We start from the raw sequence: 24,572 nt of genomic DNA on the forward strand, positions 1-24,572 counted from the left end.
GCGGCGGCGAGAGAGCGAGCACCCAGCGCCCGCACCCACCCCGGGGCCGCCCGGGACGCCCCCTCCTGAGCGCGCGTCCCCCCTTCTCTCTTGCAAGCGCCGGGGCAAAGGCGGAGACAGCGGGGTCCCTCCTCCCCCCTCTTTCCCTCCAGGGGGAACCCCCCTTCCCCCCTCCTTGGCTAGGCGGCTGCACCCCCTCCCTGCCCGCCCCTCCGCCCCTGTCCCCTCCCTCCCCCGCCTGGGGCCTTCCCGGGCCTTCGCCGGCTGCAAAGAAAAAGAGAGAGAGAGAGAGAGAGAGAGAGAGAGAGAGAGAGAAGGAAAAAAAAAAAGCAACAGCGGAGGGAGCGGCGGCGGAGGAGAGCGCGCGCGCGCCCCCTCCCTCCCTCCCTCCCTCCCCCTCCCCCCAATTTCCACCGCGGCCAATTCATGGACAGGAACTACCCCAGCGCCGGCTTCGGGGACCCGCTCGGCGCCGGGGCGGGATGGAGTTACGAGAGGTCAGCGAAAGCTAGGTAAGGAGCCGAGGGTGGCCTGGAGGAAGGGGCCAAGGTGTGGGGGCCAGGCGGGCCGGGCCCGCCCGGCGACGCGTGCATCGCAAACTCCCCTCCGGCTTGCAAGGGAGCGGCCTTCCTCGGTTTGCAACAACGCCGCCGCCCCAGTTTGCAAATTGCAAACTCCGCCAAAGCCAGCTCTGGCATGCAAAGGGAGAGCTGCAACGGGAAAATGGGGGTGCAAAACAATTTCAGACGGAAAGGCCTTGGGGAAGGTGGGAGGGACTGGCGAAGCAAGGCCTGGATTTCCCCCCATTCTTGGATTCCTGGCTTGCTGACCCCTCCCCCCCCTGCGCCCCAGGCTTTGCTCTTGCAAAGGTGAGAAGGAAAAGAGAATCAGAACGCAGACCTGGGGGGGGGCGCGCCCCCCTCAGGTCCTATTGTTCCGGGACTGCGCGAGGCCGCGCTACTCTGGGGGCCCCCCAGAAATTCCGCGCGCTGAGTGGGCATGGGGCCCCGCCCCCTTCCTAAGCTGGGGTTCTACGTGCGTAAGGGGGGGGTTCAGGCATCTGAGACACGCCCCCCTTGAACTCCCCCACCCCCAAAGACAGAGAATTCTAGTTAATGGCGAGGAGTGGAGTGTTTGACCTCTTGAGCCGTGGATTGGGGCCGTTGCATGGGAAGATTCGGATGTTTCCCGGGTGTGTGCTTGTGTGTATGAGCGAGGCCCAGTGCGTGCGTAGCTGGCAAGCCTGAGAATCTGTCCCTTTCCTGCCGTTTATTTGTCACGCCCTCACTCTTCACCTGCCCCCCCCCCCCCGCACCTGGGTTTCCCAGCACGGCGGGACATGACCCCACGTGTGTTAGTATTTTCCATAGGGGACTCCTCTCTGTATCTTTCTTTACCTGCGAGTAAGTTGGACACTGGTTTGCACACCTACCTGGCTTCGCAGGGGCCCTTGCATTTGAACCTCAATCCAGGGGGATGGACCATGTTCATGTTGGCACTTGTACCTGGTACTTTCCCTGAGTCCTGTCCCCTCCCCACCCCCATCCCTGCAGTTTGGGGAACAATCTGCCTCCGGTTCCCATCCCTTGAGGTTCAGGGCCTCTGTGTTCCCACGTGTTTGAAGAAGTGGGGGCATCTCTGGGCTTGGCCCCAGGGCCTGATGTCACCTGCGGGGCGGGGGCTGTGAAAGGAGGTCCACATTTTCAACTTAAGGCACTTTCTCTGACTCTTCACCCTCTGTCTTCTGCCTGCGTATGTGTTTGTAAATGTAAAGCTATCTGGGCTCTATTTACTGGGGCTCGAGTGGGGACCATTTTTATGGCTCTTTAATTGGGGACCCCGATTCCCTTGTATTCTTTCCTGTGGGGCCCAAGATGCCTTAGGATTACCCCTCATTCAGGAAGATTCCTCCTTACCCCCCGTGGGATTTGTTGGGTTCCCTTCTCCCAGGGCAGCTTGAGAGAATACCCTAACGTCTCCCCCTTTCCCCCAGCTTGGTCTATGGCAGCTCCAGGACCTCGCACCCCGAGACGGACATCTTACACCGCCAGGCCTACGCGGCCCCCCACCCACTGCAAAGCTATGCCACCAACCACCACCCGGCAGGTACGGCCCCCATCCCGCCCCGCTGGACCCTCCCTCTGAGGCCGCTGATTGGCCTCTGAAAGTTCCACCCCTCCTAATTGGCTGTGCCCTGCGTCCTGACCCGCCCCTTGCCACTACTCCTCTGATTGGTTGTTCGGCGGCTGCTTAATTTCACGCCGGATTCGTCTGGCTCTGGCTCTGGTCCCGCCTCTTTCACTCCAATTGGCCCTGATCTCTCAGCCCCCAAATCCCACCTTCTCTTCCAGGCTTTTCCGCCTCTCCATCCCACCCCGACCCGTTCCCTCTGGGTTTGTCCATCTTCTTGGTTTTTTGGGTCTCTGCATTCTTTCTTCTTGATTCCCTTCCTTCCTGATTGGCTCCGGTTCTTTGGACCTCCCCCCTATTTCCTTAGACATGCCCTGCACCTTACTCTTCCCCTGTGGCCCTTCCTCTGGTGCTGCAGATTGGTTCCCTTCCCTTGATCCTGCCGCCCTCCTTTCTAGATGGATTGGAAATGGTCTGTGTTGTCCTTGATTTTCTTGGTTGGCTCTTTCCCTTTATCCTTGTCCACTAAAAAAAGGGGGGCCTTTGAGTTCCCTGGTGGCCCAGCAGGTTAAAGACCTGGCATCACTGCTGTGGCTCAGGTTGCAGCTGTGGCTCGGATTTGATCCCTCCCCCAGGAACTTCTGCATGCCGCCACCCCCCCCAAAAAAAGAAAGAAAAAAAGTAAAATCTGGACCCTCTCGCTTTGACTCAACAACTTTTGAGTCCTTGTTCTCTGCTTCTTCCCAGTGGCTCCAGTCATTCCATCTCTTGCCCTTCCTTGCCAGAATCGCCTAAATCCTTTGGCCTCCCGTGGACCATAAGGACTCTGCCCTTTTGGATTTTTCTACTCCTTTGTCTCCCTTTCTCCTCCTGGGCTCCCTGCCCTTATGATTTCATCGTACCCTGCCCCGGTCACTGTTTCTTTAACTACTTGTCTCTGCCTGCTTTGTTCTCTTTGAATCTGCCCCTTCCCTCCAACCCCTTCTCCTGACCCTACTTGCCTTTGGTCTGCTCCTTTTCCCTTTGAACCCTGCCCTATCCCCCATCTTGCTGACTTTACCTCCCTGCCCTTGCCAGGCCTCTCTGGACTCTTCGACACTGGCCTCCATCACGCAGGCTCAGCAGGGCCCGACGCCTCCGTCATGAACCTCATCTCGGCCCTGGAGTCTCGGGGCCCTCAGCCTGGCCCCTCAGCCTCTTCTCTCCTCTCCCAGTTCCGCAGTCCTTCCTGGCAGACAGGTAAGCCCGTTGCCAGCCCAGGAGGGCCAGGGTAGGCCTGGCATGTGCTCGGCTCTGACCTCTGGTCTCCTCCCTCATCCCCAGCCATGCACACGCCAGGCCCCACGGAGCTCTTCATCTCAGGCGCCCTGCCGGGTTCCAGCACCTTCCCATCCTCCTCTGCCCTGTCGGCCTATCAGCACCCGGCTTCCTTTGGCAGTCGCCCCTTCCCAGTGCCCTCGTCCCTCAGCCTCCAGGACCCCCCATTTAGTCCCCCAGCTAATGGGCTCCTGTCCCCTCATGACGTGCTGCACCTGAAGTCCTCGCAGGCACCCACGGTGCCCTCCTCGCTAGGCTTTGAGCGCCTGGCGGGGGGTGGTGTCCTGGGGCCCGCTGGTCTTGGCCCAGCCCAAACCCCTCCTTACCGCCCTGGCCCCCCAGACCCACCCCCGCCTCCCCGCCACCTCCCAACTCAGTTCAACCTGCTGGCTTCCTCATCCGCTGCTGCCGCCGCCGCCGCCGAGCAATCCTCTCCACAGCTCTACAACTTCTCGGGTGCTGCCCCTGGCCCACCGCCATCCGAGCGGGCCCTGCCCCGCCAGGACACCGTCATCAAGCACTACCAGCGGCCAGCCAGTGCCCAGCCCCCGCCGCCCCCGACCACCAGCCCACGCCCTCCAGCACTACCTGAGCTGCGGAGGCAGCTACCCCTCCATGGGCCACCGGGCCAACCTGGCCTGCAGCCCCCTGGGTGGTGGGGAGCCCTCCCCAGGCGCTGGAGAGCCTAGCAAGGCTGGGCCCAGTGGAGCCACGGCTGGGGCTTCGGGCCGGGCCGCAGGCCCCGAGGCAGCTGGCGGAGGTGGGGCGGGGGGTGGCGGTGGAGGTTACCGCCCCATCATTCAGTCTCCTGGTTACAAGACCGGCAAAAGTGGTTATGGGGCAGCTGCGGGCGGTGCCAACAGGCCCCCACCACCCCGTTCGACTGCCACGCCCAAATGCCAGAGTCTGGGTGGGCCAGCAGCAGCCTATGCCACTGGGAAGGCCTCTGGGGCTGGTGGGGCTGGAGGCCAGGCCTATTCCCCGGGTCAGCCCCAAGGGCTTCTAGGACCCCAGGCCTATGGGCAGGGGTTTGGAGGGGGTCAAGCCCAGGACTTGAGCAAAGGCCCTAGCTACTCGGGGGGGCCCCAACAGCCCCCCAATGGCCCCCCACCTCCTGGCCTAGCCACGTGTCAGAGTTATTCCCCAGACCAGCTGCAGGGGCAGCTGTATGGGGTGCAGGGGGAGCCCTACCCAGGGCCAGCCGCTCACTCGCAGGGGCTTCCCACCGCCAGCCCCTCGCTGAGCTATAGTACCGGCCATTCCCCGGCACTCTCGGGCCACGGAGGTGGTTGGGGGCCCAGCTCCCTGGGGGGCGGAGGAGAGGCCAGCCCGTCTCACATCATCCGCCCTCTGCAGTCCCCTCCTGCCCCCGGCCGCCCTCCTGGCGTCGGCTCTCCAGGAGCCCCTGGCAAATACCTGAGCTCTGTCCTTGCCTCAGCCCCGTTCCTGGCACCCCCGGGAGCCGGCAGCTATGCAGCCGGAGCAGGTGGCTACAAGGGCAAGGGGGACGGCTCGGAGCTGCTGGCGGGCCCTGGCGGGCCTCCCGCCGAGCGCACGGAGGATGAAGAATTCCTCATCCAGCACCTCCTGCAGGCGCCCAGCCCCCCGCGGACCTCAGGGGCAGACGGCCTGGTGGGCGAAGACGGGGCGGCGGATGCCTCCAAGGGACTTGGAGGGAGCAGCGGGGCTGGGGGTCCCCCGGGCACACCCTACGAGCTGGCCAAGGAAGACCCCCAGAGGTACCATCTGCAGAGCGTCATCCGTACCAGCGCCAGCCTTGACGAGGGTGCCACGGCGGCGCTGGAGCTGGGCCTGGGGAGGCTGAAGGAGAAGAAGAAAGGGCCAGAACGGGGTGGGGAGACCCCCGAGGGGCTGGCCACCTCCGTTGTCCACTATGGGGCAGGTGCCAAGGAGTTGGGGGCCTTCCTCCAAAAGAGCCCCCCACCCCCACCCCCACCCCCCACGGCCCAGTCTGCCCAGCCCACCCCCCACGGCCTCCTCCTAGAGGCGGGGGGCCCTGACCTGCCACTGGTGCTGCCTCCCCCTCCTCCCCAGCTGCTCCCCTCGGTCCTCAGCCACGCGCCCAGCCCCTCTTCCAGTGCTCCCAAAGTTGGCGTCCACCTCCTGGAGCCGGCTGGCCGAGACGGGCCGCCACCGCCCCCCCCACCGCCCCCACCCATGCCCCTCCAGCTGGAGGCCCACCTCCGCAGCCACGGCCTGGAGCCGGGTGCCCCCAGCCCCCGCCTGCGACCCGAGGAGAGCCTGGAGCCGCCCGGTGCCATGCAGGAATTGCTCGGGGCCCTGGAGCCGCTGCCCCCCGGGCCTGGTGACACTGGCGTGGGCCCACCTACTGCCGAGGGCAAGGATCCCTCGGGGGCCTACCGCAGCCCCAGCCCGCAGGGCACCAAGGCCCCCCGCTTTGTGCCCCTCACCTCCATCTGCTTCCCTGACTCTTTGCTCCAAGACGAGGAGCGCAGCTTCTTCCCCACCATGGAGGAGATGTTTGGCGGGGGGCCCGCCGACGACTATGGCAAGGCCGGGCCGCCCGAGGACGAGGGCGACCCCAAGGCGGGGGCCGGGCCGCCCCCGGGCCCCCCCGCCTATGATCCCTACGGGCCTTACTGCTCTAGTCGGGCGTCTGGAGCTGGTCCTGAGACGCCGGGCCTGGGCCTGGACCCCAGCAAGCCGCCTGAGCTGCCCTCCACAGTCAACGCTGAGCCTCTGGGGCTGATCCAGAGTGGGCCACACCAGACGGCCCCGCCGCCCCCGCCTCCCCCTCCGCCGCCGCCCCCACCTGCCTCGGAGCCCAAGGGAGGCCTGACCTCGCCCATCTTCTGCTCCACCAAGCCAAAGAAGCTGCTCAAGACATCCTCCTTCCACCTGCTGCGGCGCCGCGACCCACCCTTCCAGACGCCCAAGAAGCTCTATGCCCAGGAGTACGAGTTCGAGGCGGACGAGGACAAGGCCGACGTGCCGGCCGACATCCGCCTCAACCCCCGGCGCCTGCCAGACCTGGTGTCCAGCTGCCGCTCCCGCCCGGCTCTGTCACCCCTGGGCGACATCGATTTCTGCCCACCCAACCCGGGCCCAGACGGTCCCCGGCGCCGTGGCCGCAAGCCCACCAAGGCCAAGCGTGATGGGCCGCCCCGGCCCCGGGGGAGACCCCGGATTCGCCCACTGGAGGGGCCCGCCACGGCTGGGCCAGCCTTGGCTTCCACACCGACTGATGGCGCCAAGAAACCCCGGGGCCGGGGCCGGGGCCGGGGCAGGAAGGCCGAGGAGGCAGGGGGCACTCGGCTGGAGCCCCTGAAGCCGCTGAAGGTGAGAGGACCTGGGACCCAGAGGCCGGAGGGTTGGGGATCACAGGGGTCGTGGTTTATATTCTAACACCTGTGAGGAAGTGAGTCTGCGGGCTGGCATCCCAGGCATCCGCTGTTGGAAAGATCTGAGAATTGACAGTCTTGGGCATAGAGGGAGGCCGGGGGTTAAAGCTTGCTGTTCTTAGCGTCTGGATCCTACAGGATTCTTGATCAGGGGTCTCGTGGGCCCCTGGTACTTGTGGGAGAAGGGTCAGGGAATGGGGGGGAACCTCTAGCCCTGTGATTCTAGAATCGGGGGGGGGGGGGTCTATGGGTTTGGAGTCTAGGAATCTCTAGGTTGAGGTTCTGAGAACTTGAGCTTCTTGCGTGGGGAGGGGGGGCCCCAGACTCCTGGGTCTGAGGGCGGAGGGAGACTTGGGGCCCCGGCCTCGTGGGCCCTGACTCCCCACCGCCCCCATATCTAGATCAAGCTGTCTGTGCCCAAGGCCGGCGAGGGTCTGGGAGCCTCCTCAGGCGAGGCCGTGTCGGGAGCCGACCCCAACAGCCTGGACTCCAGCCTCACGCGGGAGAAGATCGAGGCCAAGATCAAGGAGGTGGAGGAGAAGCAGCCCGAGATGAAGTCCGGCTTCATGGCCTCGTTCCTGGACTTTCTCAAGTCAGGCAAACGCCACCCACCCCTCTACCAGGCCGGCCTGACGCCCCCCCTCAGCCCCCCCAAGAGCGTGCCGCCCTCCGTGCCGGCCCGGGGCCTGCAGCCCCAGCCCCCCAGCGCGCCTGCCGTGCCGCACCCCCCGCCCACCGGCGCCTTCGGCCTGGGGGGCGCGCTGGAGGCCGCCGAGAGTGAGGGGCTGGGGCTCGGCTGCCCTTCACCCTGCAAGCGGCTGGATGAGGAGCTGAAGCGGAACCTTGAGACGCTGCCCTCCTTCTCCTCGGATGAGGAGGACTCTGTCGCCAAGAACCGGGACCTGCAGGAGAGCATCTCGTCGGCCATCTCCGCCCTCGATGACCCACCCCTGGCCGGGCCGAAGGACACCTCCACGCCGGATGGGCCCCCCTTGGCTGCAGAGGCTGCTGTCCCCGGGCCACCCCCTCTCCCGGGGCTCCCCAGTGCCAGCAGCAATGGCACGCCTGGTGAGCGCTGGGAAGACAGTCTGGGGGCAGGGTAGGGGGTTCCCGAAGGCCGGGTTGCCAGGTGTGGTTGTGTAGATGGCATACCGCGCTGCAGGTGGTGTAGACTGACATGGTTATGGGAGTAACTTCCTACTTCAGCACAAACGTTTTGGAAAAGGGGCATCTTTTCCTGAGCTGCGCACAGGTGCTAAGGGGACTCACAGAGGCCCCAAAGTGGGCGCTGGAGAATTCTGGGGAATAGGGCAGGGTAGAAGTGATGGGCACAGGTCGGGGGCAGGGTCCGAGAGAGCTTTTAAAACTGGGGGTGGGAGGGCATTGTGGCTCAATGGGTGAAGAGCCCAGCTAGTCTGCATGAGGATGCACATTCGATCCCTGGCCTCGCCCAATGGGTTAAGCACCCGGCCTTGCCACAAGCTGTGACCTTGTTCACAGATGTGGCGCAGATCTGGCGTGGCCGTGGCGTAGAGCAGCAGCTGTGGCTCCGATTCGACTCCTAGCCTGGGAACATCCATGTGCCCTGGGTGCAGCTCTGAAAAGATAAAAAGCCAAAAACAGAAACAGAAACTGGTAGGGGACATAGGACCTGAAAGGAGCTTTAGGAGTTAGGGACGTGTGGTCAGGGACAGAAGACAGGCTGGGGACAGAGAGAGATTTGCGAAGGGTTGTTTAAAGAAAATCCATTGATTCGTCAGATCTCGGGGTGGGGGAGGCATAGGGAAAGGCTGGGGGTTACGTCAGGTCTGGGTGGTGTTCTGTCCTAGGGGAGGCGTTGGACAAAATTTAAGGGGTGTGATGGGGGGAACAGAGGTGGGGTTTGGAGCAGTTAATGAGGGGCCTTGGGAGCTCAGAGGAGTCTTAAGGAATGGAGAAGGCTCCTGGAAGGCTGTGGAAAGGCGGGAAACGGGGAGTGAGAACGTGAGATGCTGATGGGGAGCATCAGAGCAAAGATGGGAGGCGCTGGAGGCTTCTAAGCAGAGGACCCGGGCTCTCCTATCACAGGAGACAGCATCGCAGGGAGGGAGCCTTGGACGGCTCAGCAAAGCTCACAGCTAAGGACCCAAGGCTGGAGACAAAGCAGCTTTAGGAGTCAGGAGATTTCAAGGAGTTGCCGGGGGTGGGGTGTGGAGGGGGTGGCAGTGTCTGATGGGGAGTTAGCCAGAAGGTGCGGGTGATTCCGGGAATGGAGAGCGGGCCGAGAAAAGGACAGGGGAGGCCTGGATGGAAGAGGCTGAGACCTCTGAGCAGAAGAGCGGGCAGAGGCGCAGAGGGAGTGATGGAACGGAGGGCAAGAGCCAGGCTGGGGCTCTGAGGCCACAAAAATGTTTTGGGACTAAAACGGGCATTAGGGATGGCAGCGTTTCAGGGGCTCGGAAGAGCTGGCGCTGGGACGAGGTCTCAGGGAGGGAACTGGGATGCGGCGGAAGGGCGCCTGGGGAGCTGAGTGGCAGTAAGGGGTGGGGGTCCGTTGGCTCGGGGAGGGACAAGAAAAGAGGTGCTAGGGTGGCGGGTGGTATTTAGGAATGAGGTGGCACGGCAAAGCAGGGCCAGGGCAAAGCAGGGCCAGGAGCCGCGTAGGGATGGGCTGAGGGCGGGGTTTGGTGGAATTGGAGAGGCCTCCTGCCTGTGGCGGTGGGGACACTGAGCAATGGTGTCGGGATGCAGAACTGCAGTGAGAGACGGGGGTTGGGGGGGTCTTGGGGGCTGGGAGATTGGGGAGGAGCAGATCAGCATGTCTGTGGAGGAGGGTTTGTTCGGATGTTGGAGAGAGAAGATAGAGGGACATGGGCTTCTCATAGGTGTCTGGGGATAGGTCAGGTGAGCAGGCTCAGCCAGGAGCTCTGAAGGAGAGGGAAGGGCAACAGAAGAGAAAGGAAAAGTAGAGATGGAGGAGTTCCTGCTGTGGCACAGTGGGATCCGCTGTGTCCTGGGAGCATTGAGATGCAGGTTCAGCTGTGTCTTGGGTCACCACTGTGGCTCGCATCTGATCCGCGGCACGGGAACTCCATAGCCATGGGGGGGCCAAAAAAGGAAAAAAAAGCAGAGCGAGTTCCTGCCATGGCGCAGGGAAAATGAATCCGACTAGGAACCATGAGGTTGCGGGTTTGATCCCTGGCCTTGCTCAGTGGGTTAGGGATCCAGCATTGCCATGAGCTGTGGCATAGGTCACAGATGTGGCTCAGATCTGGCTTTACTGTGGCTGGTTGGAGTTCCCTGGTGGCTCAGCATGCATCGTCACTGCTGTGGCATGGGTTCCGTACCTGGCCTGGGTATGGCCAAAAAGGAAAAACAAAACAACCCCCCCCCCATGAAAAACCCACCAGGAGTTCCCGTCGTGGCTCATTAGTTAACAAACTCAATTAGGATCCGTGAGGATGAGGGTTCGATCTCTGGCCTTGCTCAGTGGGTTAAGGATCCAGCGTTGCTGTGAGCTGTGCTGTAGGTCGCAGAAGCGGCTTGGATCCCATGTGGCTGTGGCTGTGGTGTAGGCTGGCGGCTGTAGCTCCGATTTGACGATTTGACGGGGAACTTGGGGGTGTGGCCCTAAAAAGAAAAGACAAAAAAAAAAAAAGGTGGGGATGGTGAGGGTCTGTGCCGAGGCGGGTGGTAGCTCAGGTCAATCAGGAGGGATGTAGGTGCAGGGCAGGAAGAGGGCTGTTTCGGATCCCGGGGAACGGCACACTGGCAGCAGATCCGCAGCCTCTGACGGTCAGCAGGTTGAAGCTTTGATGCCAGGACTAGTGGGGGTGGGAGGCGAGGGCAGTGGCAGTCCTGATGTCCGGCCTTGACCCCCGTCTCTCCCGCCAGAGCCCCCGCTGCTGGAGGAGAAGCCCCCGCCCTCGCCACCCCCCGTCCCAACGCCCCAGCCACCGCCCCCACCTCCAGCGCTGCCCTCGCCACCGCCCCTGGTGGCCCCCGCACCCAGCTCGCCGCCACCGCCTCTGCCGCCGCCGCCTCTGCCGCCGCCGCCGCCTCCTCCTCCTCCTCCCCCCGCGCCTGCCCCTGCGCCGGTGCCGCCGGCCCTGCCCTCACCGCCCGCCCCGCCGCCCCCCGCCGCTGCCGCCCCCCCACCTGAGGAGCCGGCCGCCCCGTCCCCCGACGACTCGGAGCCGCCTGACGCCCGGCCCCTGCACCTGGCCAAGAAGCAGGAGACCGCAGCCGTGTGCGGGGAGACGGACGAGGAGGCCGGCGAGAGCGGCGGGGAGGGCATCTTCCGGGAGCGGGACGAGTTCGTCATCCGCGCCGAGGACATCCCTTCCCTCAAGGTGAGTCGCGTGGCGTCTTCGTGGAGCAGGTGCTGGACGACAGGCCAGGGCCCGGAGGTAGAGCGATGGCTGAGCCTGGCAGCTCCTGGGCTGAGCAGCGGATGGGGCTGAGAGAGGTGGCCGCTGCACCAGTGCGGGGGACTCCGGCTGTGGGGGTATGTGTGGGTGGATGGGTGGGTGTGTGCTCCCTCTAAGCACCGTAAAAGGATCCACGTTTCTTACAGATTATTCTGCTGTGGGTGCTCAGGTTATACGGAGGGACAAAGCAGCTGAGGGCCTGATCTTAGGGAGCTTCTAACACAAGCCAAGTGTTGCTTTCTAGACCACTCGGACTCGCTGGACGCGGGCATTGAGAAGCGAGAGACTTGTGAAAATGCTCGCGGGTAGCTTGTAAATGGCCTAGCCGGTGGCTGGGGAATGCTTCTGTCAGACCACATCTTACACACATGTTCTGCAGTCCATACACCGTGTCCAGGTACTCTTCACACACGGGTGGGCCGCATATGGCCTCACTGGGCCAAATCTGGCCCTGCTGCCCGTGTTTATGAATAAAGTTTTATGGAGACATAGCCCTGCCCGTTCCTTTTCCTCTCATCAGTGGCCGCTTTTCCCAATGGCAATGGCAGGGCAGGGTGGTTTCATCAGAGCCTAACTGAGCCACCAAGCCAAAAATGTTTCTTGTCTGGCCTGTTAAAGGTGTACTGATCTCTGCTGTGCTTTGTTCATCGGGCAGGAGGAATTGGGCAGAGGATTCACATAAGTGCTTGGCAAGGGTGGGTGACATCGGATGCCAGGGCAGTGTGTCTCGTCGGGCAGGAGGTGGAGGGCGTACTGGGTAGGTCAGCAAGCCATTGGCACCCTGATGGTGACCCCAAAGGCTAAGGCCGTTTTTGTGTTAGTCCCTGTCACTGAGTATTGACAGGGCAGGGACCATCCTTGGTCCTGGATGCCTGTTAAGGTGTGCAGTTTCATCTTGGCTGTTTGGTTGTTTCTTCTTTTTTTTTTTGTCTTTTTTGTTGTTGTTGTTATTGTTGTTGTTGTTGCTGTTGCTATTTCTTGGGCCGCTCCCACGGCATATGGAGGTTCCCAGGCTAGGGGTTGAATCGGAGCTGTAACCACCAGCCTACGCCAGAGCCACAGCAACGTGGGATCCGAGCCGCGTCTGCAACCTACACCACAGCTCACGGCAACACCGGACCGTTAACCCACTGAGCAAGGGCAGGGACCGAACCCGCAACCTCATGGTTCCTAGTTGGAATCCACTGCGCCACGACGGGAACTCCTGGTTGTTTCTTCTAAGTTACAGTTAGAGAAATGGTAGGGTGAAATTAATTATAAGGATAACAACTTTGTTATCAAGTGAGTCTTGACATGATCTGCGTATGTTTTTTCCTATATTATTTTCAAGCTGTTTTTATTGTGGAAAAAGTAGAGCAGATAGGATAATGGGACTCTGGGTACCCATCACTCAGTTTCCACTGTCATCACCTCCTGGTTGATCCTACTTCCTTTCCCCGCACGGTTCTGCCCCCCGCCCTCATGGATGCTAGTCAGGTTCGTTTCTGATGAGCCACGATGGGAACTCCTTAAGTGTTATTTTTCGAATTGAAGTATAGTTGATTTACAGTGTTATGTTAATTTCTGCCGTATAGCAAAGCAATTCACTTAATTCACTACATATAGGGTTTTTTGTTTGTTTGTTTGTTTTTTTAATGGCCCTGTCCATGATATATGCAAGTTCCTGGACCAGGGATTGAGTCCAGGCCGCAGCTTTGGCAACACCAGATCCTTTAACCCACAGTGCCAGGCCAGGGATCCAATCCGCACCTCCATAGTGACCCACGCCACTGTAGTTGGATTCTTAACCCGCTGCGCCACAAGAGAACTCCTAAATTTTATCTCCGTGATGTCTTTTCTTTCTTTTTTTTTTTCTTTTGGCCACCCCGTGGCATGTGGAGTTCCCAGGCCAGTGATCAGATGTGAGCCATGTCTACGACCTACACCACAGCTCCTGGCACAGATCCTTAACCCACTGAACGAGGCCAGGGATCGAACCCACAACCTCATGGATGGGAACTTCATGTAATCTCCTTCCTTTAGAGGGATTATTTTCTCCCTTTTACAAGGTGGGAGACTGAGGCTCAGAGGCTAAGGTCGCCTTCTCTGGCTTCCACAGCTTGGGACCTGGACCCAGTTCCGCTGGCCTTAGGAGCTCAAATTCTCTGCACCAGAGTCAGCTGCACTCCTCTCTGTGTATTCTTTATTTTAGTTATTTTTTTGGCCGTGGTATGCAGCATCTTGATGTGGAATCTCAGTTCCCAGCTAGAGCGTGAACGCAGGCCACGGCGGTGAACGCACTGAGTCCTAAGGGCTAGTTCACCAGGGAATTCCACGCTGTGTATGTTCTGTCCAGCATCGATGGATGCTGCTACTGGGCGCCCAGCACCGCCCAGATGGACAGGGCTCTGGGGCAGAGACCGTGAGCTTTCCCAATCTCCAGAGGGCGAAGTTCACGTCCAGAGAGAGAGAATCACTGGGTTGGCGGGTGCCAAGCTGGGATTGGAGCCGGGGCCATTGGATACCCCCTCCCCACTGGCACGGGGCAGGGGAAGGGGCCAGTCCAGGTCTCAGATGCTTAAAATACAACAGGAGCGTGTGTTGGGATGGGGGACTGACAGCCCCAGGATCGAGCCACGCGTGCAGAGGGGGACTCGTTCAGGGCAGGCCGATGGCGTGGTTTTTAGGAGCTCAGCTTTGCCATTAACCTGACTGACTTGACTCTCTGGCACTTCCGAACTAGAGCTGAGCCTCAGTTTTCTCAGCTGTAAAACGGAGCTGATGTCCCCTTCATGCAATTGGAGGACTCAGGCTCGACGGCTAGTGCTCTGACACTGGCGGTGACACTGATGGTAGGTGACCCTGAAGGTGCCCTATGAACTTTGCAGCTGTTACTCGTCTCTGTGGCCCAGAGCAAATCTCTAGTGCACAGCTTGGCAAACGTATTTTTGTAAAGAGCCAGAGGGTGAATATTTCAGGCTTTGCAAGCTACTTAGGGTTTCTGCCACATATTCTTGGATTTGTTTTGTTTCGTTTTTCTTTTTCACAATCCTTTAAAAATGTAGAAACCTTTCTTAGCTCAAAGATCTATAAAAAAAATGGGCCACAGGGAGTTCCCATTGTGGCTCAGTGGGTTAAGAACCCGACATAGTGTCCATGAGGATACGGGTTACATCCCTGGCCTCGCTCAGTGGCTTAGGGATCCCATGTTGCCTCGAGCTGCAATGTAGATCACAGATGCAGCTTGATCCAATGTTGCGGTGGCTGGGGTGGTGGTGGGCAGCTGTAGCTCCAATTTTACCCCTAGCCCAGGAACTTCCATGTGCTGAAAGAGCCACCTTTTAAAAAAGCGGGGGGGGGGTGCCCCACAGGCTATAATTTGTCATAGAACAATGGCAGTCTAATAGAAATATCATATGAATATGATATGATATAGAAATATCATATGAATATGATATGATATAGAAATATCATATGAGCCATGGATGTCATTTGAAACTGTCTCATATCTACATTTTTAAGAAAGTTTAAAGATGAGATTAGCAGTAGGGATGTATTCTCTCGAACCTAGCTTATCTAAAGGATTATTTCAGCATGTGGTCAGTGTAGAAAAAGTTAATGCGATGTTTTACGTTCCTCCTTGCTCACCAAGCCTTTGAAATCCAGCGTGTCTTTACACTCTGTGGACTCAATGAGCTGCATTTCAAGTGCACAGAGCCACGGGTCCGGGAGGAGCTGCTGAATCGGACAGTATAGGGTTAGTGCTCTCTCTGCCTCAGCTCCCCCCAAAGGGGAGTGATAATATTAATTCTCAGTTCTTGGAGATGTTGAAGATTTAGCAGAATGCAAACTGAGCATTGAAGCGTCTGCTGGATGGAGAAAAATGTGGGGAGGGTGGTCCAGGCAGAGAGAGCAGTCTGTGCAAAGGCCCTGTGGTGAGGCATGTATATTTGTGATGTGTAGGGGTGCAAGGGGTTGAGCGGCTGGACAGTGAGCTCCAAGGCTGGGAAGGTAGGCAGGGCCCAGATCATCCTGGGGTGAGATCCCTGGGTGCCTGCTTGAGAATCTGTCCTGGGTGGTCTGGCGGTGGCTGGGGAGGTGTGCAGTCCGGATGGCAGTCTGTCCACTGCCTGACTTCTGTGACACTGACTCCTCTGTGTCTGAGTCCCCAGCTTTCTTCTTAACACCAGGCTGGGCGCTTCTAGCTCACTTACTCACATCCTGCTCCTTACCGCCCTTGCCTCAACTTGTTATAGTTCAGATTCCCAGGAGAGAATCTGATTGGTCCAGCACATCATTTGGGGTCAAGGTGGGGTTTGTGATATGCCTGTCGATGGGCTGCCCCTTGTCAGGTCTCCTCCAATCACTGGTGGCGTCTACTGAATAGGGTCAGGCAACTTCCCTACTAAAGGGAAGTGGGTGTGATCCGTATATGATTGACAAGAGGAGAGGCAGGAAGGACGTGGCTTTGGGACTAACTGACTCTGGTTGGGGAGCAGGCAAGGCTGATGATGCCAGGGGCTGATGACCAGGGCGGGGATGGCGGGATCCTGGGAGGAAGAGTGGTTTTGGGAAAGAAGCCAAGCTTTATTGGGATGTGGTGAGCCCAGGGGCCCCGAGTCCAGCTAGAGAACGAGCTGATTCATTAGAGGAGGAAGATAGGCCATGGGCAGAAATAGGGAGAGCGTCCTCTGGTGGATTTTTCAAAAACTTGGAACAGGGAATATTATTTCCATATTGAGAGGGAAAACGACACCCCTAGTGGGGGGTGGGCAGCTCTGCATTTGCAGAAACCTGGAATTCAGCAAGTGGGGCTTGTGTCCTGAGCTTTGTGGGTTTGGGTGGCCTGCCGGGCAGGGGAGGGAGGAAGGAACCTGAGGCCAAATATCTGTGCCAAGCTGTAGGATCTGCACTGGGGGCGCTGGAAGCTTTCAGAGCAGGGCAGGACTTAAAGGAACTGTGAGTCCCTAAAAGGACCTGAAAAGGACTTTTTAATCCTCATGCCTCTGACCTGGCTCTCTGAGGAGCCAGGAGGGAGGACCGAGAACGGTGGGGTCCTGGAGGAAAGCACTTGGGCTCGGTACGCCTGTATCCTTGTCTCATCCTGCCTCACTCTTGTGCAGTGAGACTTAAGCCAAGAACCTTTCCGGACCTCATTTTCATCAGGTTGTTGTAACTCCTCCTAGGTGTTCCCTGGATTGATCTGAGGGATGTGAAAAATCGTGGACGTGAAAGCAATTGACAGGAAACCAAGAGTAGCTACCCAGAACCTGGCCCTTGGGCTTCAGGGCACCAGCTGCTGCCAGGGGCAGACATCACTAATTGATCCCAGCACTTACAGCTGCCGAGCCTAGTGTCAGGGCAGCCATGATTAATCCATCGGAGTTACACCTGAATCCTCTTTGTCACTTGACTGTGGATTCTTTTGAATGCGAGGGCTTGGCCCTCCTTCCTCTCTGGGCTAGCACGAAGCCCAGGACACATTTCCCGGTATGTTCTGATGCTTTTCTTACCCGTGCCACAGCTGTCACACACTTTACCTGCCGGCTCCTAGCCCTCACCTAGCCCCTCATAGGAGACTCAGTCTTCCCAGAACTCCCTTCTTCGAGGAAGCGTTTTTCTCAGATTCAGATCGAGTTCAGAGTCCTCCTCCTCCTAGGCTCCTAGGGTACCTGTCAGTACCTTTCGACATGAGCTGTTACATTTTTGGGTCTGCATCTGGCTCCCCTGCTACTCTCCTCACTCCCTGATGGCACATGCTGGATGCGACACACCCGGGTTCCCTTTGCCCAGCTGGGGCCACACAGGCCTTGGGCTGGGGATCTGAGTGTGCCAGGGGAAGTGGAGCTGGGGGGAGCCTTTCTGTCACTGTGTCCTGGACAGGCTGACAAAAATCAGTGCTCTCAGGTAACCCGTCAACCTGTTTATTCTTAGCACAAGCCTCAGCATCGCCCTGTTTCATTTGCTTGTCTGTCTTATTATCTCTGTAATGAAGACCCCCCCCTCCCAAAAAAGGCTTTGTGGCTCTTGTTCACCACTATACAGTGGGGCTGGGGCCTAACCCCACATCCAGAAGATGCTGGGTAGGTGGGTGCTCGGATTTTTTTCGCTTTAGGAGCAAGGTTTTACTTCTCTGTTAGAATGGATGTTGCCTGGAGTTCCTGTTGTAGCTCAGTGGGTTAAGAACCTAACAGTGTCTGTGAGGATACAGTTTCAATCCCTTGCCTTGCTCAGTGGGTTAAGGATCTGGCGTTGCCGTGAGCTGGGGTGTGGGTCGAAGATGCGGCTCAGATCCCGTGTTGCTGTGGCTGTGGGGTAGGCTGGCAGCTGCAGCTCTGATTCAACCCCCAGCCTGGGAACCTCCATATGCCGCAGGTGCGGCCCTAAAAAATAAATACACAAGTAAGTAAATAAATAAGGATTAATGTTGTTTAGGCATTTTACAAGAGGCAGAGATGTGTTTCTTTCACCAGTACTTTTTAGCAAATACGCAGAAAGTTCACAAACAACTTTTATGTTACACACGTGAGCCAAAGTCCGTATTTTCCGTTTATCAATCTGGTGACTTGTTTTTTTTAAGTATCGTTGATTGACAGTGCTGTGGGTGCTCAGATTTAGTTTTTTTGGCTATGCCTATGGCATGTGGAAGTTCCCTGGCCAGGGATCGATCTGAGCTGCTGCAGTGATAAGCCGGATACTTAACCCGCCCTGCCACAAGGCAACTCCCAGATTTTGTCATTTTTATGAGTCATGAGGATGTCAGGTACCATCACACTATAAAGATGTAACAACTAAAACCTGAGAACCAGGGGGTTAAGGATCTGGTGGTGTCACTGCAGTGGCTCAGGTCATTGCTATGGTGGGGGTTCAGTCCCCTTCCCCGGGAATTTCTGTATGCTGTGGGGGCAGCCAAGAAAGCCCCACAAAACAACCTGGTAGCCCAGAATGAATGGCCTGATTTGAGCATATAGATGGTCCCTGTGGGTCAGTGTAGGATTTTTCAACTTGATGGCCACGCAGAAGCTATACACACTGAGTATGGAGACTGTACTTTGAGTTTTTTTTTTCTTTTTTTTCTTTTTTTGTGATTTCTAGGGCCGCTCCCTCGGCATATGGAGGTTCCCAGGCCTAGGGGTCGAATCTGAGCTGTAGCCGCCGGCTTATGCCAGAGCCACAGCAACGCGGGATCCGAGCCGCGTCTGCAACCTACACCACAGCTCACGGCAGTGTGGGATCCTTAACCCACTGAGTGAGGCCAGGGATCGAACCCGCAACCTCATGGTTCCTAGTCGGATTCATTAACCACTGTGCCACGACGGGAACTACCCCCCCCCCCCCCTTTACAACATAGGCTTTGTGTTGAGGTGAGTTTGCCCAACTGCAGGCTAAGGCGTTGTGAGCACATTGAAGGTTGGCGGGGCTGTGATGTTTGGGAGGTTAGGTGCATTCAGTTTTTGACTTAAGATGCTTTTCAACTTACGATAGGTTGTAATCGGGGTGGGGACCACCCCCCACCCCCGGTAAGTCACGGAAGCTCTGTCTTTGGCCTGTTGTAGGAAGGCGGGGCCAGACTTGAGCCGCTTCCCCCGGGAACATCAGGAGGCCAGAAGTTATCTGTCCGCTGGCTGCTCCTTGATGCTTATTGAGGACGATGCCTTTTCTCTAAGGGGGTGTAGAGGGAGGACGAGGGCCAGGAATTGGGTTGGGAAGGGCAGGAACAGAGGCTGACCTTGCCTGCCTTGCTCTTCCCTCCTCAGCTGGCGCTGCAGACGGGACGGGAGCCCCCACCCATCTGGCGAGTCCAGAAGGCGCTGCTGCAGAAATTCACTCCAGAGATCAAGGACGGGCAGCGGCAATTTTGTGCCACCAGTAATGTGAGCCTGCAGAGGGGGGCGAGGACGCGGGGTGGGGGCGGGGGTGCCCAGGGCGGGAGCATGGAAGCTGGGGTCCCCCTCACACCGGGCTCTGATTCACCCCGGGTCCCGGGGGGCTGCCATGCTGGCCCAGGGCAGTGGGGATCCTGGGTATTGGGCTGCCGGGCTGGGGCAGATGGAGGTGTTTCTCACGTGCTCCTTCCCCCCCAGTATTTGGGGTATTTTGGGGATGCAAAGAACCGGTACCAGCGCCTTTATGTCAAGTTCCTGGAAAACGTCAACAAGAAGGATTACGTGAGGGTCTGTGCTCGGAAACCCTGGCACCGGTCACCGGTGCCCGTCAGGTACCATCCATGGGGCTGGGGGAGCAATGGGGTGGGCAGGGCCAGCAGGCAAGGGGATGAAACGTGCAAGGAAATTTGCATAACATAAAACTAACCATTTTGAAGTGCATAATGGGAGTTCCTGTTGTGGCGCAGCGGAAACGAATCCAACTAGAAACCATGAGGTTGTGGGTTTGATCCCTGCCCTTGCTCAGTGGGTTAAGGATCTGGTGTGGCTGTGGCTGCGGTGTAGGCTGGTAGCTGTGGCTCCGATCAGACCCCTAGCCTGGGAACCTACATATGTTGTGGCTGCGGCCCTAAAACGCAAAAATAAAAAAGTGCATAATGCTTAGAAATAGGGGCAGGGAGGGCATGCAGAGACCCAGAGAGTAGGGGACCTAGAGAGACCAACCCAGCCAGAGTCTGTGCTTAGGAGTTCCCGCTGTGGTGCAGTGGGATCAGCAGTGTCTCTGCAGTGCTTGGATGCGGGTTCAATTCCCGGCCCAACATAGTGGGTTAAAGGATTTGGTGTTGCCGCAGCTGCAGTGTAGATTGCAACTTGGGTTCAGATCTAATCCCTGGCCCGGGAACTCCATATGCTGCGGGGTGGCCAAAAAAAAAAGGGAGAGAGAGAAAAAAAGAGACTATGCTTAGAACTGTGGGGTAGGCAGTGGGGGCAGGGGTGCCCCAAGCAGGAGAATTGGGGTGCAGTCAGCAGCCCCTTCTGTGTCCCCTTCCAGACGCTCTGGGCAGGCCAAGGGCCCCTCTTCCTCCGGGGGCAGCTCCGCACCTCCCCCCAAGGCCCCAGCACCACCTCCGAAGCCTGAGACCCCTGACAAGACGGCATCCGAGAAGCCCCCAGAGCAGACGCCTGAGACAGCTGTGCCTGAGCCCCCTGCCCCTGAGAAGCCGTCCCCACCGCAGCTGGTGGAGAAGGAGAAGGAGAAGGAGAAAGAGAGGATGCCTCGCGGGGAACGGCCGCTGCGGGGCGAGCGGGGCACAGGAGGCCGGCAGATTCGGCCGGATCGGGGCCTCACCACGGGACAGCCCGCGACATCCCGGCTGCCCAAGTCCCGGCCCACCAAGGTGAAGGCTGAGCCGCCCCCCAAGAAGAGGAAGAAGTGGCTGAAGGAGGCGGCGGGCAACGCCTCGGTGGGCGGAGGCCCCCCAGGCAGCTCCTCGGACTCAGAGTCGTCACCGGGGGCGCCCAGCGAGGATGGTAAGGCCCTCGGCAGCGCGGGGCTGGTTGGGGGTGACTCCGAGGCCTCGGGAGGTGAGGCCTCATCAAACAGTCACAGTCGTAATAAGTGAGTTCAAAATAATAGCAGGAGTTCCTGTCGTGGCACAGTGGTTAACGAATCCAACTGGGAACCATGAGGTTGTGGGTTCGATCCCTGCCCTTGCTCAGTGGGTTAACGATCCGGCGTTGCCCTGAGCTATGGTGTAGGTCACAGACGAGGCTTGGATCCGGCGTTGCTGTGGCTCTGGCATAGGCCAGTGGCTACAGCTCCGATTTGACTCCTAGCCTGGGAACCTCCATATGCTGCTGGGAGCGGCCCAAGAAAAAGCAAAAAGACAAAAAAAAACCAACCCAAAAAACCCCCCAAAAAACAAAACCCAAAATAATAGCAGTAGCTCACAGCTCTGTGACACCTAACTACGTGACAGGCTGTCTTGTAAGGTTTTTATGTCTGTTAACTTGTTTGATTTTTCAAGGGGTCCTAGGAAGTAGATCCCAATATTATCCTCAAATACAGATGAGAGACTGAAGTACCGAGAGGGTGCCACACAGCTGGGATGGGGCATCCAGAGTCCGGATGCAGCCGGTGGAACCTCAGGCTCTGTTCTCCAGCAATGCACTCTTTTGGCTCAGAATAGGCGGGTTCTGAGGGCTGAGGAAGACAGGCGACCAGCATCCAACCTGGAGGCCCAGAGATAGTGAGGTTCCCTGGGACTCCCTGGATGACGCCTGGAAAGAGGTAGCACCTCTTTGCACCTCAGTGATCCCACCTGTAAAACGGGTTAATAATGAAATGAAATGGGAAGTTCCCATGTGGCTCAGAGGGAATGAACCCAAGTAGTATTCACGAGGGCGCAGGTTCAATCCCTGGCCTTGCTCAGTAGGTTAAGGATCTGCTGTTGCCATGAGCTGTGGTGTAGGTCACAGACACGGCTCAGATCCTGTGTTGCTGTGGCTGTGGTGTAGGCCGGCAGCTGCAGCTCCAATTGGACCCCTAGCCTGGGAACTTCCACAAGCTGCAGGTGCAGTCCTAAAAAGCAAAAAAAAAAAAAAAAAAGATACTCAGGAGTTCCCGTCGTGGCACAGTGGTTAACGAATCCGACTAGGAACCATGAGGTTGCGGGTTCAGTCCCTGCCCTTGCTCAGTGGGTTAACGATCCGGCGTTGCCATGAGCTGTGGTGTAGGTGGCAGACGCAGCTCAGATCCCGCGTTGCTGTGGCTCTGGCGTGGGCCGGTGGCTACAGCTCCGATTGGACCCCTAGCCTGGGAACCGCCATATGCCGCAGGAGCGGCCCAAAAAATAGTAAAAAGACAAAAAAAAAAAAGATATTCATAGTAAAGGCACACAGGAGGGTATTTGACTATCGTGGAACCGTGAGGTCCATTGCCTAGAATGATGCCTGGTTTATGACAATAACAACAACAAAAATATATTTGAAAATGAATGTAACAGCCAACTTTTAGTGAGTGCTTACTAAGCTCTAGGCATCATTTTAAGCATGTTACACATTGGCTCCTTTTATCTTTGCATAAAACCCTGTGAGGTTTTATATTTTTTGTTTCATTTTTTATTTTTTATTGTAGTTTTATTATTTATTTATTTACTTTTAATCTTCATTTTAAACATGAGAAAACTGAGGCCCTGGGAGGTGACGTGACTTGCTCAAGGTCACATCCTCCTAAAGAGTAGCTCTTTTGGGAGTTCCCTTTGTGGCACAGTGGAAGTCCGCCTAGTATCCATGAGGACTCGGGTTCGATCCCTGGCCTCACTCAGTGGGTTAAGGATCCAGGGTTGCTGTGAGCTGTGGTGTAGGTCTCAGATGCCACTTGGATCCCACATTGCTGTGGGTGTGTTGTAGGCTAGTGGCTGTAGCTCCGATTTGACCCCTAGCCTGGGAACCTCCATATGCCACTCCTATGGCCCTAAAAAGCAAAAAAAAAAAAAAAAAAGAGTAGCTCTTTTAACAAAGATTAAGCTTACAGCTGTTCAAATGAGAGCGATGGAATTCTCTTTCCATCAAAGCCCCAATGAAGATGGGAGGTTCCTGGAGAATAAGAGGCTCTTCTCAAGGTTTTCCAGGGTCTCCGTTTCCTTTCCTCCTGTTGCTCTGCTGCCTCCAAACATGCTGTCCTCCACCACATGGTCCGAGGCAGCCCGGCAGCCACACAGCTACAGACCTGTCAGTAGAAAGGGGCCGTAAGTGTAGGAGTATGGCTGACCTTTCTATTAAGTAGTGGTCTTCTCACATCCCATTGGCCAGAACTAGTCATATGGCCACACCTAGCTGCAAGGGAGCCTGGGAAATGTAGTCTTTTTAACTGGACAGTCAGCCTAGTCAGGCCAGGTCAAAGCAGTTAAAGCTGGGTCGGGGAAGGTATGCAGCAAGAGGTGAGCTTGTCTCCTAGATGTGCAGATCTTGCCTTTTATCCTCTCTTCCTTTCTTTCTTTGGCTGCGGCACACAGCAGCTTGGGGTGGGGTCTTAGTTCATAGACCAGGGACTGAACCCTGGCTGCAGTATAGAAAGCACTGAATCCTCACCACTAGACCATCAGGGAACTCCCTTCTTTTCTCGTAAACATGTTTGTATATTCCATTCACATCCCATATAGCTCACCCGTTGTATTTGTTTCGTTTTGTTTTGTTTTTGTTTTTTAGGGCTGCACCCACGGCACATGGAGGTTCCCAGGCTAGGGGTTGAATCGGAGCCATAGCTGCTGGCCTACACCACAGCCACAGCCACGCCAGATCTGAGCCGCATCTGCCACCTACACCACAGCTCACGGCAACACTGGATCCTTAACCCATTGAGTGAGGCCAGGGATCAAACCCGCGACATGATGGTTCCTAGTCAGATTCATAACCACTGAGCCACGAAGGGAACTCCGTAGCTCACCCGTTTAAAACACACAATTCTTGGAAGTTCCCCTGTGGTGCAGCAGGTTAAGAATCAGGCATTGTCTGCAGCTGAGGCGCTGGTCGAGACTGGTGGCAGGTTCAGTGCCTGGCCTGGGAGCTTCCACATGCGAAGGGTGCAGCCAAAAAAACCCACAACAGAATTATTTGCTGTTTAGTATAGTCATAGGGCTGTGCATACATCTGGTCATCAATTTGAGGATATTTTCATTATCCCCCAAAAAACCTGCTTCCTTTGGCCATCTCGCCCCTGTCTCCCCTCCCCCATCCCTAAGCAACCAGTCATTGACTTATTTCTGTAGATGTGTCCATTCTGGACATGTCATATAAGGGATATCACACAACGTGTAGGCATTTTCACATAGCATTATGTTTTTGAGGTTCACCTGTGTTGTAGCGTGTATCAGTACATTTTTTTTTTTAAATCAAAGTATAGTGGATTTACAGTGTTATAATTAGTTTTAAGTGTACAACATAGTGAATCAGTATCTCTATAGACTCTATTTAAGATGACTATAAAATATTAGCTATGTTCTCCAAAAGTTTTGGTCAGGGTGCAGCGGAAACGAATCTGACTAGGAGCCATGAGGTTGTGGGTTCGATCCCTGGCCTTGCTCAGTGGGTTACGGATCTGGCATTGCCATGGGTTGTGGTGTGGGTCACAGATGTGGCTCCGATCTGGTGTGGCTTGTGGCTGTGGCGTAGGCCAGCCGCTATAGTTCCGATTAGACCCCGAGCTTGGGAACCTCCATGTGACGCGGGTGTGGCCCTAAAAGGATAAAAGACATATTAGTTATGTTCCCTGTGCTGTATAATATATACTGGTGTGTTTGTAGTACTACCTTTCTTTTTTTTCTTTTTTTTTTTTTGTCTTTTATTCTTTTAGGGCCAAACCCAAGGCATATGGAGGTTCCTAGGCTAGGAGTCTAATCGGAGCTGTTGCTGCCAGCCTATGCCAGAGCCACAACAACGCCAGATCCGAGCCATGTCTGCAACCTACA

General features: G+C 57.3%; 1 protein-coding gene across 1 annotated transcript in view; it reads left to right on the forward strand.

The window, feature by feature from the left end:
• The first annotated feature begins 201 nt into the window (after nucleotides 1-201).
• Nucleotides 202-24,572, forward strand: part of PRR12 (proline rich 12) — a 30,904-nt gene continuing 6,533 nt past the window's right edge. The window contains 10 exon segments of the mRNA XM_047790075.1: nucleotides 202-512; nucleotides 1,994-2,106; nucleotides 3,208-3,369; nucleotides 3,454-4,007; nucleotides 4,009-6,768; nucleotides 7,232-7,898; nucleotides 10,704-11,161; nucleotides 18,976-19,092; nucleotides 19,303-19,436; nucleotides 20,156-20,634. Of these exon segments, the coding sequence (XP_047646031.1) occupies nucleotides 427-512; nucleotides 1,994-2,106; nucleotides 3,208-3,369; nucleotides 3,454-4,007; nucleotides 4,009-6,768; nucleotides 7,232-7,898; nucleotides 10,704-11,161; nucleotides 18,976-19,092; nucleotides 19,303-19,436; nucleotides 20,156-20,634 (5,530 nt within the window). The 5' untranslated portion in view covers nucleotides 202-426.

This window comes from Phacochoerus africanus, chromosome 8 (assembly GCF_016906955.1).
Source record: "Phacochoerus africanus isolate WHEZ1 chromosome 8, ROS_Pafr_v1, whole genome shotgun sequence".
In the NCBI taxonomy this organism is placed as follows: Eukaryota; Metazoa; Chordata; class Mammalia; order Artiodactyla; family Suidae; genus Phacochoerus; species Phacochoerus africanus.